The following is a 14816-nucleotide window of genomic DNA, read 5'->3' as shown; positions in this document are numbered from 1 at the left end:
AAATAGTACAAGAGGCTTTGGCACGTATTTCATCCTGACTAGTCTGTATAGAAGAGCAACTTGCTAGAGTATTGCAGGATACGGAGAAAAAAAATGGCATCCAAAAAGCAGAATGACATGGCCACCTAACTGAGGTAGATGGCGCTTCTTCTAGCACCCCTTTCAGCGGGATGGCCCCATCAAGCGTAATACCTACTCCAAGCAGTCAGGTCCCCTCTCAAGATGCCCTCCTCAACAATGCCAGCAATAACCTCTAGGTGCCGACACTATGGGAACCTGTGCCCCATGGGAATCCCCACAGGAATAACCAAAATCTGGGACATGGGGTTACAAATGGACCAAGACTTGTCACGCTAAGTGGGGGTAGACCTCCACAAGGAAATACAAATGCTAATGGCCTTTATGAGCCTCCTGGGGCGAGTCTCTAGTGATGGCAGCACCTGCTGCACGGCCAGATGGGGTTTGTAGTCCCCGGAAGGGTACAGGAAAGTGCTGAGTGCGATGAAGGGCTACTATTTGTGCGAGGTTCGTAGATTTGTTTACTCACGTTGCAGTGTAATTGCGCGCCAGTAGCCTAATTACCCAGTTTCTTGGTGTGGGTTTCAAAGTAGTCATACCCACCGTGGGGGTGCAAAGTCTCTATGCATTATTATGGGGGGCATGGTTCCCTAAGTGGGCAGGGTGTAAATAACATACTAAATCTACCGCCCCAAATGCACACCATATACTTTGATTTTGACGGGGGTTCTCCATCTGCCCCATGGCCAGCAAGAAAGTTGTCAAAGCCTTATCAATAAATCAGCTCATTGGTGCTTTAGGAAAATTCCATCCTAGACAAATGGGTTTGAATATATCATCATGGCAAGGCGGGTGAGTTACATGGCCAAATGTATGGAAGGGAATTGTGTTGTGCTTAGTTTTAGAGATGCTAGGTGTGTGCTCCTTGCTCTGAAGCACCTCAGAGATTCTCATGGTGAACTGATAAAGGCTTGCCCATTGTTTTTTTTTATCCCCCCACCAGGGAACTATTTCGAGACAACAGCCCCCATGGCTAGGCCCTAACAAATACCCCCCCTCTTACAGCCCTCCCCATTTATTCACCCTGATCATTTTGATGCGCTCTCTGGTTTGACTGTAATAGACTGACTGACTGACTGTGCGTTCTAGACACTGAGTCGTAACAAGAAGAATGGGTTCGCAATGTAGCAACCAAAGGAGAGACTCGTATGTAGATGAATCGGGTAGTAAGGAGCTGGTATATCCACGTGGCACCATTCCGCACAATTCCATCAGTACTATTAAGAACCTAGATAGACCTGAAAACCGTTTCCTGCCTCCTAACCCAATTCTAAATGGTAATCCCAGAGGGGAGGGCCTGGTCCAGCAACTCCTGTCATTATGTCTGCCATCAATACTTTATCTGTGGGCTTGGCGAATCACGGACACACCATTCTCCCATTTAAAATTATTTTCTGGAATATTGCAGGAATTCGCCCCAAATTGATAGACTAGGTTTGGCTAGAGTACATCAGGGGTTTTTACATCATTTGCCTCCAGGAAATGGGGCACAACGACAACATTGTGTTGGACGGTTACTGCTCCTTCATTGTCCACGCAACACCTTCACCAGCAGGGAGGGTAAAAAGGAGGGCTGGCGCTGCTAATTGCAGTCAAATATGGGTCTATAAAAGTCCTTGTTGTAAGCTAGACACCATGGTACCAACTAATAATGATTTCCAACAGGTTAAGTTATTAGGGGTGAATTGGTATTATAACATCTTTGACCATAATAGCTGCCATGTTATTGAAGCCCTACAGGTGGAAATCAATAATATTTCTGGGAAATGGCAGCTATTATGTATTCTCTGGGTGGGGGATATTAATTGCACTACCTGTCCGTATAGCACCAATCTAGTTTGTGGGCTGCAGGACATAGAGGGTCAGCTGCAGACGCATTTTATACACACATCACAGGGCGAGGCCTTAAATGCCATCGTCATCAATAATTACCTATGCCTCATCAATAACCTGGTTAGTAGTGCCTCATCACTATGCCCCACCTATGTTGGAGGCAGCAGGGACATTTTTTATTGATTTTATGTTTATCTCAAGGAAGTTCCTGACGCTCGTCGGTGACTTCGAGGTGGAACCAAACAATGCTAGTGACCATAATCCCCTCACAGCTTCTCTTAGTGTATTAGCCCAGACAGGAAAAGGTGACGGTCGCCTGATCCACTACAATCCTAATAAAGGGGTAAGATTAAATTGTAATAAAATAAACCCTTCCCAATTTGAGGTAAAAACTGTTATAGCCAACTATGATCCGATCAGGAAGTGCCTCCAACACGACAAGGCCATCCGCGAATTTGAATTGATTTGAGCGGATGTAGCCAAAAGACTAACTAAAACGGTCCAGATAAGGGAATCCCAGGAGATACGGAGGTTCAACACCGAATGCTCTAGAGCCCAAAAATCCTCAAAATGGCCCTTCAAGCTAACCCTTGTGATCGAACTCAAATTAGAAGCACGAAACAGGCTTATAACAGTACAATTAATCGAAGGAAAGAAGAACTGAAGAGCTTAGCTTGGGATTATTTGAAGAGAGCCAGTTCCCTCAAAGACTCTGAAAGCTTTTGGGACATCATCAATTGCCCTTTATTTACAGAAGAGGCGAGGTAGATGGATTCTCTGATTCTGGGGGACATCTGGGAATCTCATTTCTCAGCCATATTTAATCCAAACTGCCTCCAGTTAGAGGAGGAAAGTGGGGATTTGCCCCTAGATTTAACATCGGCTTCTCGATTAAGTGCATCCCTCTCAGTAGCCGAGGTTGAGGACGCCTTAGAGAAGGGAATTTGTATGAAAGCTCCAGGTCCTGACGGCGTCCCATTAGATCGGTTTTAAAGTAATCCTAATCTTTGGGCTTCCCTACTGACTGTTTTTAAAGCAGTGGTGACTGGTCGCATCCCAGCAACCCTAAAAAGGGTAATAGCAATTACCCTGCCTGTTATAGGCCAATATCCCTCATCGATGTCACAAAAAAGGTGTTGGGGAGGGTCAGCCTTGCCCGACTTGAGCGACCAACACAGGGGTCAAAAACGCAATACGGCTTTAGGAGGGGGATGGGTACCACCGAGCAGTGCCTCAATTTGTCCCGGATTATGGGCAAGTACATAAAGGCCAGGGGAGGGGGGTGTTCTATCCACCTGGCCTTCATGGACTTGTCCAGTGCCTTTGACACTGTTAATCGGGAGAAATTGTGGGCACTAATGTGAACAAGGATTTCCAATGCAATAGGTCTCGCAATTACATTATTTTGAGTTATTGACATTGTAAATGGCAATGTCTTTAAAAACATTAAAAGGCATTGTTATTTACAATACCAAAAGCAACACCTATTGCATTGCATAGCGCTGTGTCCATGAAGACGGCGCTGCGCTTATTAAAGTAAAAAAAGAAAAAAAAAAGTGTGTGTTTGGGGGCAGAGAGCATTGGCATAGCCAATAGGTCTCACTTTTGGGATCTTATACGTTTTTAGTTATGCAGCACAATTTCCTTGGTGCAACAACATCAACTGTTGCATGGCTAAACACTTATAAGGTCCCAAAGGCGAGACCTTTTGGCTATGCCAATGCTTGTTTTTAGATCGGTTAATATTCCCATTTGGTAAAACCCAGTCGATCCACTTTGACAGGATTTGAAACCACGCTTTGAAGCGTGCGTACGTGCATAGATGTGCATGTACGTCTGTTTGATGATCAGTTCAGAGCAATAGGTAAGAAGTGGTATTTGTTAGAACGAGCAGTAACTTGAAATCGTTTGGCTAACAATTTTAACATGATGACATTATGTCCTTGTAGTTCACAGAAGACAACATTGTATTTTTTCTTTCTCTGTTTCCTGATGATTTACTCTTCCTTGTTAGAGAGAACCCAGCTTCAAAGCTCTGTCATGCTGTCTGAAGGCCAAATGCAAATTTGGGCACTGTCGGGGTAAGTCCCCGGGTCCGGCTGTGCTTGTGATCACCGCCTTGAGCAAAACAGCTGTCTGCAGCTTCATTTACAGCCTGGCAGGAACCGGTCCAACTCTTCTTATAAACTCCAATCAGGGCATTGTCGGATTTAGGGGTAAACAAAATAGAGCTTACGGAATGCACAAAACATGTTTTTTTTTACATTGGAGCTAATGCGAGAAGCAGCAATCCCTGGAAATATTTACTGTGAAAACAGATGCAAGTAGTGTTTTTTTCCACATGATTCTGCCATCAGTCAGGAAATGAGTCAATAACACAAACAATAATAAAGCTCTACCTTTTCATATATAAGTGGATCAAATAAATCTCACTAATACATCACCCATAGTTGGTTGTCAACCGCCACACCATTGGGAAGAGAGCACACAAACAAAATGAATTAGTGGTTAAAGATAATGTTTTTCTCTTTATTATTTTTGTACAATAATTCTATTAATAAATCTACAAAAAACTCATGTGCTTAGCATTCCACTTCTTTGCCCACCTGTTCAATGTTGGGTGTAAAATTGGATGGTGGTTTCAGTCCCGATAGATTATTATTGGGAACAGAGTCCATCAAATTTTGGAAGAAGACTTTTAGTCGTATTTTGCGGAAGAATACATGTAGGTCCTTCATAAGTTCGAATTTGTTGAGATTCATAGAGGGGACAAATGAAAGGCCCTTTGTAAGAAGAGTTTCAGTGAAGTTGTCCATTTGATGGGACGACAGGTTGAAGACTGGAATTTTGGTTAAGTTCTCCAATATTGGTTGTGACGAGTACGGATATACCTCTGTGGTTGTGCTGGTTCCTGGAACCTCTGGGCTGTTTGAGGTTCCTGGAAGTTGCCTCTCGAATGAGAGTTTTGATATTGGCCCCGATAATGGTTTGGATATTGGTTCTGATATCTGGGGCGAAAACCGCCCCTCCGATTCCCTAAAAAACGGTTCTGTCCCTGATAATTATCTGTGCCAGATCGTGGGTTATAATGAGGAGACCCCTCACTGTCTGAATCAGTGGTATCCGAAAACGTAACTACTCGTTTGTTGTTACGTTGTGAATCAGAGGTATATTCACCTGATTGGGTATAGAAGTTTTCTGATAGAAATGGATATGCTCGCTCTTGGGAGAATGATCTAATATCTTTCCTGAGTTTATCGGTTTTTCTTTTGAGAAGATATTCGCTAAATGATTCCAGTTCAGATGTAATTTCCTCTAATTTCTTTTTGCCTTCTTCGAGGCCACTAGAAAGTTTGAGTTTCTCCTCAAGTTCTAGTACTTCGATGTTTAATAAACGGATAACTTCTCTTGCTGTTTCCACAATGAGAATCATCCAATCCCGTGAGCACCTGTTGGAAATCAGGGCCCACTTTTCTAGAAATTGCCTGATTTCCACAAAGAGACCAGGGATGTTTCTGGCACCCTGATGATTGGGTGATTGCACCGAAACGCGCGTCGGCGTGTCCTTTTGTTCGATCTGGCGTATCCCTCTACATGATTTAGTGTTGTCTAACATTTTAGACACTTCAATACTGTGAGGAGTTTGTTCCTCTGTATATCTACAAACATTTTAATGTAGAGTAAATGTATGTCTTATGTTCTTGGTTGACTGTGTATGAATGTATGGGTTGTTTGATAAGAATGATTGCTATCTAACTGTATATATACTCTTCTAATCCCCCTATGGGGGCCCATTTTGATTTTTTGTATATATCCTTCCAAAAAATCTGTCCTTTTGCTTATCCTAAGCACATGAGTTTTTTGTAGATTTATTAATAGAATTATTGTACAAAAATAATAAAGAGAAAAACATTATCTTTAACCACTAATTCATTTTGTTTGTGTGCTCTCTTCCCAATGGTGTGGCGGTTGACAACCAACTATGGGTGATGTATTAGTGAGATTTATTTGATCCACTTATATATGAAAAGGTAGAGCTTTATTATTGTTTGTGTTATTGACTCTTTTCCCCTACTGCTCTCCCTATATTTAAATTGGGGTACCCCTTCTCTTAGTGGATATATCAGTCAGGAAATGCTCTGGTTTTAAAGAATAACAGACACTCTGGTTGCAAAATCCTGCAGGGTAGAGGGGCCCTTAGCAGCTGCGGATTACTGCCCGTTCTTTGTGTTTGCGCTAGTTGCTGGAGTCTGCACGGAGGAACAAAACCCACTCCAAAGGCTGGGCCACTCACCTGGCCAGACTAGAGGGTTCAGAGGAAAGGATGAAAAACTAGACTTGTGCAGCAGTGCTAACCTAAGCACAACAGAAAAGGAAATCATTTCACATAGCAAAATTAATCCTTATTAAGAGACATACATTTGAAAAAATGTGTTTTATATATTTGAAGGGGAGCAGGAAAGCTCAAATTATGCACAGTACAAAAAGAACAAGCGCGCGTGCGGCAGCGAGGGGAGAGAGGAGGGGGCCTGCGCGATTCCCTTGTGGGAGCGAGCGGCAAGGCGCGATAATTGCTACCATATGGCGCCAGCTGCTCGCTCCTGCAAGTGAATCTCCAGACGTGCACGCGTTGCCATTGGAAGCAATGCAACGCATGCACGTTTTTGCAGGTAAAGCTGTGCCGATGACTAAAGGTCTCTTTTCCTATGCAGCCATGCACGCTGCGTAGGCGAGACCTAAAAATGGGCGTTGAGGAAGCACCAATTTCCCTTCTGCGTAGGCTTCCTGCTACCACCACTGTTACCATAAGATATGGCCCACAAGGAGAAAAGACTAGGCCTATTGTCTCCGCAGAAGGTGTTCGGCAGGGGTGCATTTTAGCCCCCTTTCCCTTTTTAATTTATACCAATGGCCTACAGGCATTTTTATTAGACAAGGAAATCGATTTTCCCCTAATTGGGGGCAATCAGGTACCGCTACTATCGTATGGGAATGATACTGTGCTAATGGCCCTGACAGCAAACAGACTCCAAAAATCACTCAATACCTTCACAGATTTTATGTTGGCACTTGATTTAAAAGTAAATTTTATTAAATCATATATTATGGTGTGTGGTCCTAGATCGACTAAAACTAGAAATTTTGCTGTAAGGGATCATATGGGGCAGGAGTTTGGGGTTACCACAAAAGTCCCTCACCGCTGTTTTGGCGGGCCTGGATCCCGGGGGTGGCTCATTGTGGGCGCCATTTTGGGTAGGGAATGGGAAGATAGCTTTGGGCACCATCTTGGAGCGTCCTCGCGCTCGCGCTTTAATTGGCGAGCCTACTTAAGGCGAACCTAGTTTCAGGGCAGGCCTTGACAGATGCTCACTTGATTGGACACACGCTGTTGCTGGCGCTGCTGCAGGCGCTTCGCCGCGCTTTTAACTCTCCTCGTTTTGTATCTTGTTTAAATTTTATTTTCTGCACTTATTCCCTGATTTTAGCAGGGTCTTGGCCCCCTCCTCTTACCGCACATAATCGGCTCCCTCACCGCCGTTTTGGCGGGCCTGGATCCCGGGGGTGGCTCATTGTGGGCGCCATTTTGGGTAGGGAATGGGAAGATAGCTTTGGGCGCCATCTTGGAGCGTCCTCGCGCTCGCGCTTTAATTGGCGAGCCTACTTAAAGCTCCCCTTTCCCGCGCAGCGGGACGCGCAGGTGAGGACGCCGTCGCTTAGCCGGAGTCGTGCCAGAGTCCTGCCCATCTGCGCTCGTCCGCGTCGAGGCAGCGCGAGGCGGGGCAGGCTCTGTATCTCAACACATCGTTGTTTAGCCGCTCCTGGCAGGTATGATGTCCTACACACGGCCAGAGCTGCTGGCCATAGGGCAAACGTCCAAAGGAGGTGCGTGTAAGCCTGTGGACCCTTTAATTGGCCCATACAGCTGCGCCTGTAAAGGCTGGTCTCTTAAGAGCCCTACTAAAATACGCTCCTTGGACAATGCCGCCCCAGTCACACGATTACGTGTTGCATCGCGAGACCTTCGTATTTGGTGCCTTAATGTTAGATCACTTGTAAAGCATCATTTGTCTATTTACGACCTGATAGAGAAAGAGGATCCCGATGTTTTCTTAATGACAGAAACCTGGCTTCAGGACTCCGACTCTGCCATATTGAATCTTGCATTCCCCCAGAACTATACCATCTTCACTTCTAACAGGACCACAAGAGGTGGTAGCATTGCTATGGCAGTCAAATCCTGTTTTCCGGCGGAATGGAAGCCGTCAGGACTACCCGCATGTGAAAGCGCTATTTTTAAAGTCGCCTTTTCCCATCAATTTACTTTCAGTGGCCTACTTGTATACCGTCCCCCCAGCAATGACTCGGTTTTTAGGTCTGCGCTGGCCGATATGGTCAGTCCTATAGCACTCGGCTGTGCCAATTTTAATATTTTGGGTGACCTCAACATCCATTTCGATAATGGGTCTTCCACTACCGTGAGCTCCTTGTTGGCGGATCTGGAAGCTCTCCAACTGATTCAGCTCGTTACCCTTCCAACCCACTCGGGAGGCCACATTCTTGACCCCTTCTTCTCCACACTAGATGGGTTAAGGCTGTCAGAACCGAGGTTGATGGGGTGGACTGATCACTTGTTAGTAGAAGCTTTCTGTCCGGTCCTTGATAGGCCTTTTATACCCACAGACAAGCCTATCCTTAAAAGGCCTTAGCATAAGCTTACGTTGGAAGAGTTCTACGGTATATTAGAGCGAAACCCTCTGAGTACCTTCACTAATGTGGATCAAGGATATCAACAGTTCTGCGCATGGATCACAGATGCCTTGGATTCTCTTATACCTCTGCGGTGGTCGAAAGGCCGGACAAAAACACCTAGCCCCTGGTATAATGAGTCTCTCGCAGAATTAAAGAAATCCTGCCGAAAAACAGAGAGGGAATGGAGACGTTCCTATGACCCTGCGCTGAAAACTCGGTATTTCACTGAGTTGAAGCTCTATCATAGAGCTATCTGCAGAGCAAGAGCGGCATTCTACGCTCATGAATTTGCTACCAGCCCCAATCCTTCAAAACTGATTTTCAAGGTACTGAAGGACCTTATGAAAAACAGATCCTCATCAGAGGTGATTTGCACAGATTCGCACTGTGATAAATTGGCCTCCTTTTTTGTGGAGAAAGTGGAAAAAATCTATCATGGGTTCGACACACTCCACCAGGATCGACTGGCTTCTACTCTTGTCACGACAGATCTTGAGCCTCTGGCCATTTTACCTGAACTGTCTATTGAGGCCTTTGACAGGTTCAGCCTTAAGGTCAAGTCAGGCTCTCCTGCGGACCCGTTAAAGCCAGCCTTCATTAACACACTTTCCCCGCTGTGCCGTGACCCCATATTGAATCTCATCAATATGTCACTGTCTTGTGGAACGGTACCAGCGGCATGGAAACAGGCAGTGGTCACTCCGATATTAAAAAAAGCCAACTCTGACCCCCGATTGCCAGAAAACTATCGACCTATCTCCCTGTTGCCTTGGATTGCCAAAGTAACAGAAGCCCATGTCAACTCTGTTCTGTCCGAGCATCTGGTTCGCAACCAGATTCTGGATTCCAGTCAGAACGGCTTCCGGTCAGGACACAGTACCGAGACGGCATTACTTTACATCACGGAACATCTTCGCCAGGTACTTGACTTAGGTCATACTGCAGCGCTTATACTATTAGATCTAAGCGCTGCCTTCGATACTGTGTCCCACCATATACTTATCCAACGCTTACAGGAGGCGGGAGTGACGGATGTCGCTCTCCAGTGGTTTCGGTCTTTTCTGGCAGACCGCTCCTTTAAAGTGGCTATACCACCTGGTCAATCTGCCACCTAGCCTTTGGAGCTCGGGGTACCACAGGGATCTTCGTTGAGCCCGACAATGTTCAACCTCTATGTGAAACCGTTGGCTGGTGTCGTCAAACAGTGGGGTCTCACGATGGCCTCATACGCGGACGACACACAGCTAGCGGTGACACTTAGTGAAGACCCTGAGGTGGAGGCCCCCAGATTCCGTGCGGGTCTCTTGGCAGTAGCCGGCTGGCTTCGCACCAACTGCCTTCAGTTGAATGCCACCAAAACGGAGGTGTTGGTTCTAGGGAAGCACGCGGAGTTATGGGGAAATCAGTGGTGGCCATCGGAGCTTGGTGTCACTCCTATTCCAGCTGCTGGAGTGAGAAATCTAGGAGTATGGGTAGACTCTGCGCTGACCTTCAGAGATCACACCAAGAAGGTGGCTGCCACGTGCTACGGAATTTTGCGTGGTACTAGGCCGGTCCTAAAGTACTTTGATCCCCCTACCAGACAGCTTGTAGTCCAGGCCTCAATACTTTCTCGGCTGGACTACGGCAGCTCATTGCTGTTAGGGGTGAATCAAGCGGAGGCCTCTAGGCTTCAAAGAGTACAAAACGCCGCGGCACGAGCCATTGTGGGCCTTCCCAGACATTGTTCAGTGTCTGGTACCATCACGGCCTTGCACTGGCTCCCGGTTAGACAGCGAATTAAGTTCAAGGCGCTGTGCCTGGCCTTTAAAATTCTGAAATCTTCTTCGCCGCCGGCACTTGTTCCTCTTCTTACGCCCTATATGCCTTCGAGATCCTTGAGATCGGAGGGGCTTCATCTGGCCATCTGTCCACGCTTCAAGCTGAGCAGAATGGGTGGCCGCTCCTTTAGGGTGCTAGCGGCAGGCTTATGGAATTCGCTCCCTGTTCACATTCGAGCTCTTGAAGATCTGCTCACCTTCAGGCAGGCGATTAAAACCTTCCTGTTCCCGGTATCTAGTTAATTTCTTTTCCTTTATTGTGTGTTATGTTATAGCATCTGTCAAAGCGCCAGGACGCCCCTTTGCTGGGGCAGCTGTGCACTATAAAAATACCAAATAACATAACATAACATAACATACAGTTGGAAAACAAATTCATAAAAAGGCTATTGATGACCCCAAATAGCGCCCCTACACTCTTGTCAACGTGAGTTGGGTCGGGAATTTTTAGAGGATCGCATAGATATTGCCCCATTGCTTTTATGGGCAAAAATGGGACTGTCTGAGGAGCTAATGTTCTCAAGGGTGGTTAATAAAGATTGTATTAATCTAGATTGAGCACTGTCGATCCCTTGGCTCCGATTTGTAAGAGAGAAATGCCACAAGATAGACCCGGGGCATTACTTTAACAATTCTGCTAGTATCCATACAAATGCGAAAGTCATCATAAAAGAGGCGCATTATTCCGGGGTAAACTTGTGGCGCTCACAACTTGAGGTGACAGGTTCCCCATGTTTGTTCCTCGCCCAACAGCAATTTTAGCTAACATTCATCATAAAAGTACAGACACGATTTTATTTAACTAGACTTCGTTTATGTAATCTGCACTTTTTAATGGCTTTCCCGAGACAATCAGGATGGGTTGACAAACTTCCGTCCTGCCCGTGCGATAATTTGGCAGCTCAGAGCACTTTGCACCTTATGCCATTTTGCCCTCTTTATAAAGAGCAGAGTGGAAAATGTTTAGCCCCACTTTTAGGAGAAATCTGGCCCTGTACTTCTATTGAGGGCTTTAATTATCTGCATTCTCTGGCTACCTATGCTTTACGCACCGCGGTTTCTAATTACATTAAAGTTGCAATAGCTATTAGGAAATGTTATGAGTCATGATTATGATGGGTGATATATATTGTTGTGTTAAGTACTTAGTATTATGGACTATATGCTTTTTTAAATGTTTGAATCTTATGAACCTTTTTTAAACAAATAGTTTTATCAATGCTGTTGTGTAAATAGATCATGGAAATTTTAAATTGTAATGTTTGGTCCCAAACTTTTATGGTCTCTGGAACCAAATAAAGTTACTTTGACTAACTGACTGAGAAAGGCGATCAGTAAACCTATGCAAAGTACAGTCCACTTTGCGGCAACACAAGTCACATTTCTTTTTTTAGTAAATTTTGATCCGTTTGAGCTACAAATTTATTAATTAAAATTGTCAGATTATGCAGCAGATGTTGTATTATGTGGCAAATATGGCAGAGCCATAATTATATAGAAAACATTTGCAAACTAGGATATTTTGTCATTCATGTTTGAAATGCTCTTATAGAAAAAGGAAGAAGAAGTGCTGATGACAGAGACACCATGGCTCGGAGACAAATCTCGTGCTTCCACTTTTAAGCATATTTGGGATATTCTGTGATTGGAAACATATCCCACTTTGTGACTGTATTTTAGTGTCAGTAACTCATATTAAGCCTTAAATGATCATGCGCATCCAATGGTTGAACTAAATAACATAAGCTGTAACTGGTCAGTGAAATGCCAAACAAATACTAAAAATTGGGAAGTTTTGCTTATCCTGGCCACACCTCTAACTCCGCCCACTTAACCAATCCTCGGGTTATTCTGCCCTCTGATTCTTCGCCCACAGTCCCCCTACTTTTTTTTCTCCACTTGGAACACTGCACTGGAGGGGAAAAAGAGCAAGTACAAATGTCCTTTTGATAAACATTTACACTGCATGTATGTAAACCCTGCACATTTACACATCCCTAAAGAACTACCATAGTGCATGGTCCGCAAATCTGCAAGTGTTGCACCTTCCCAGGAATACTTCTAGATTTCTTTTTGGGGAGAGAATTAAAAATAAAAATAAGCTCCAAGCATCAGTGTAAATTGAATATCCTTTGATTTAAGCCAACCTTCCCCATGACTGCGGCTGCCTGTCAAATTCACTGTATCGAGTAGCTTGTTTCACTACCTTGAGATGGTTTCTTATTTAGTTTTACATGAATTTTTGGGCCAAAAGCTACAGAAAAGCCTCATTACTTCCTTTGTGATAAATCCAATTCACATTTAAAACAGTCTCTTATAGTTTATAAAAAAGATAAAAAATAAATAAAGGAAGGGCTGCAAGGGTTGCCGGCTGGTAAAGATTCAAGGAGAAGTGACCTTGACAGAGAAGTTAAGCGATGTCAACATGTAACAAGCATTGGCTAAGCAAATAGGTTTCACCTATGTGAGACCTATTGGCATTGTCAATTTTTTTAAAAGATTTTTGACACCAGTGCCAGATGCTGTGCAACATGACAAAGTAAACAACAAAAAAAGCGCTATGACACGTTCAACGCTAGCCACACTATAGCGCTTTGTTTTTATTTACTTTGAGTCACGCTGCTGTGCACCATATTTAAAAAACAATAACTAAGCCAAATAGCTCCCACAGAACTATTTGGTTTTGTTAATTTTTTTAAAAAAAATGTTGCATAGCAGCACGAGATGCTGTGCAACATGGCATAAGGTAAACAAAAAAACCCGCTAGAACGTGCCCAACGCTGGCCATGCCATAGCGATAGCGAATTGTTTTTGCTTTGAGTCATGTTGCACAACAGCCTGTGCTGCTGTGCAACATCTTTAAAAAACATTGACGTCAATAGCTCTCGCATAGGCAAAACCGATTAGCTTTGCCAGGGATCGTTACATTTGTCATTTCTAAAGAAATGCACTGTTCTAACAAACCCTGCCAAGCTATGCTCTCCTTGTATTTTTGTAGTCTGCTCACGAGCATGGCAATCAACAACGCAACTAACAAAAAAAAATATCAAAAATATAAACATCTTGGTTTAATGATGTCCTGAAAAAAGCAAAACACTGGGAGTGCAGATATTGGGGGACTAACCCAATTAAAGAAGAATGGTAAAAAACCTGCTTGCAAGTTACACAGCTACTCTGGCAAGCATCACCAAAATCAACGCGGCAATTGAAAGTGTGCTAGCCAGGACCAATATGTTAAAGGTAATTTAATTAGTGATTTAGTGTTCAAGTTAACTCTGGAAAAAAGGCAATATAAGGTTTGATGCTGGTGATGCGTGCTGTAGTATCGGGGAGCAGCGACAGAGCAAGATTGCTGTTGTCCCCAACACACCTTTAATTTTCTTTGGCGGAGGCGGCGCTGGGCTGGTTTTAGACCGAGCAAGGTCTTTGGTGGGTTCTTTGGGCTCCGGTTTCTTCAGTGATGAGTTGCTCTGGTTCTCCTTGAACTCAAACTTCCTTTTCCCAGGAGTAAGCTCCTGTGGGGACAAGGCAGAGAAATAACCACCAACATTAATATGTTTGAACAAAACAGTCTTCTTGTACAGGGCCACCGATAAGAACAACTTAACTAACACTAAGTGACCACAGAGTAGGAAATCAGAGTTCTACTTCGCCACTCTTCACAACGAAAACACAGAAATTACAGGGTCAAGTGCCTATACTTCCTTCAGATCTCAGAGCTGAGCACAAAGTTGCTGCCTGTCTGTAGGAGCCTTTAACTATAGCTGATGATTTTAATTCTGCTTAGTCTCAAGTCCGACAGAGATGTGAAAAGAGTTCGAATGATCAGGACAGCTGAGCAGCATTTTTGTCTTATGTTATGTGCATGAATGTCAGCCTTTCGAATGTCCTTTTTCACCTTCTGGTAGGATTGGTCATATGCACTGTAGCCTAATAAATCCTACAAGCTATGCTCACATTGTGTTTTTAAGCTGTCCCCAGAAGCCCATCAATCAACAACAAATAAATAAATGTACTGTGGCCTACAAATACTACCAGCTATGTTGACAATGCTTTTTTAGCGGTCCCTGGGAGCCTACCAACCAACAACTGAAAGAAAGTGCCCTTTTTTTGCATGGTTGCCCCCACTTTTTGCTTAACTGCTGATGTACTTTGGCAGGAACCCAAGGCACACTCAGTCAAACAGGTACCCAGGGCCTATGTTCTTTCCCTAAACTGCATTGAAAACAAAACTCAATTGGCACTCTTTGGCCAAAGGTCAGTTCCCTGTAAATAATACCAAGGGTACTGTGGCCAGAGAAGGCCCCTAAGGGCTGCAGCACATATTGTGCCACC

General features: G+C 44.4%; 1 protein-coding gene across 2 annotated transcripts in view; it reads right to left on the bottom strand.

Moving 5' to 3' along the window:
• Positions 1-14816, bottom strand: part of XRCC1 (X-ray repair cross complementing 1) — a 297807-nt gene that overhangs the window by 120557 nt on the left and 162434 nt on the right. For both annotated transcript variants that reach the window (XM_085615657.1, XM_085615656.1), the window contains exon 8: positions 13852-13996. In XM_085615657.1, coding sequence (XP_085471783.1) covers positions 13852-13996 — 145 coding nt within the window. The remainder of the gene's footprint in view (positions 1-13851; positions 13997-14816) is intronic.

This window comes from Triturus cristatus, chromosome 7, assembly GCF_964204655.1.
Source record: "Triturus cristatus chromosome 7, aTriCri1.1, whole genome shotgun sequence".
Classification (NCBI taxonomy): domain Eukaryota; kingdom Metazoa; phylum Chordata; class Amphibia; order Caudata; family Salamandridae; genus Triturus; species Triturus cristatus.
This window is presented reverse-complemented; position numbering and strand designations above follow the sequence as displayed.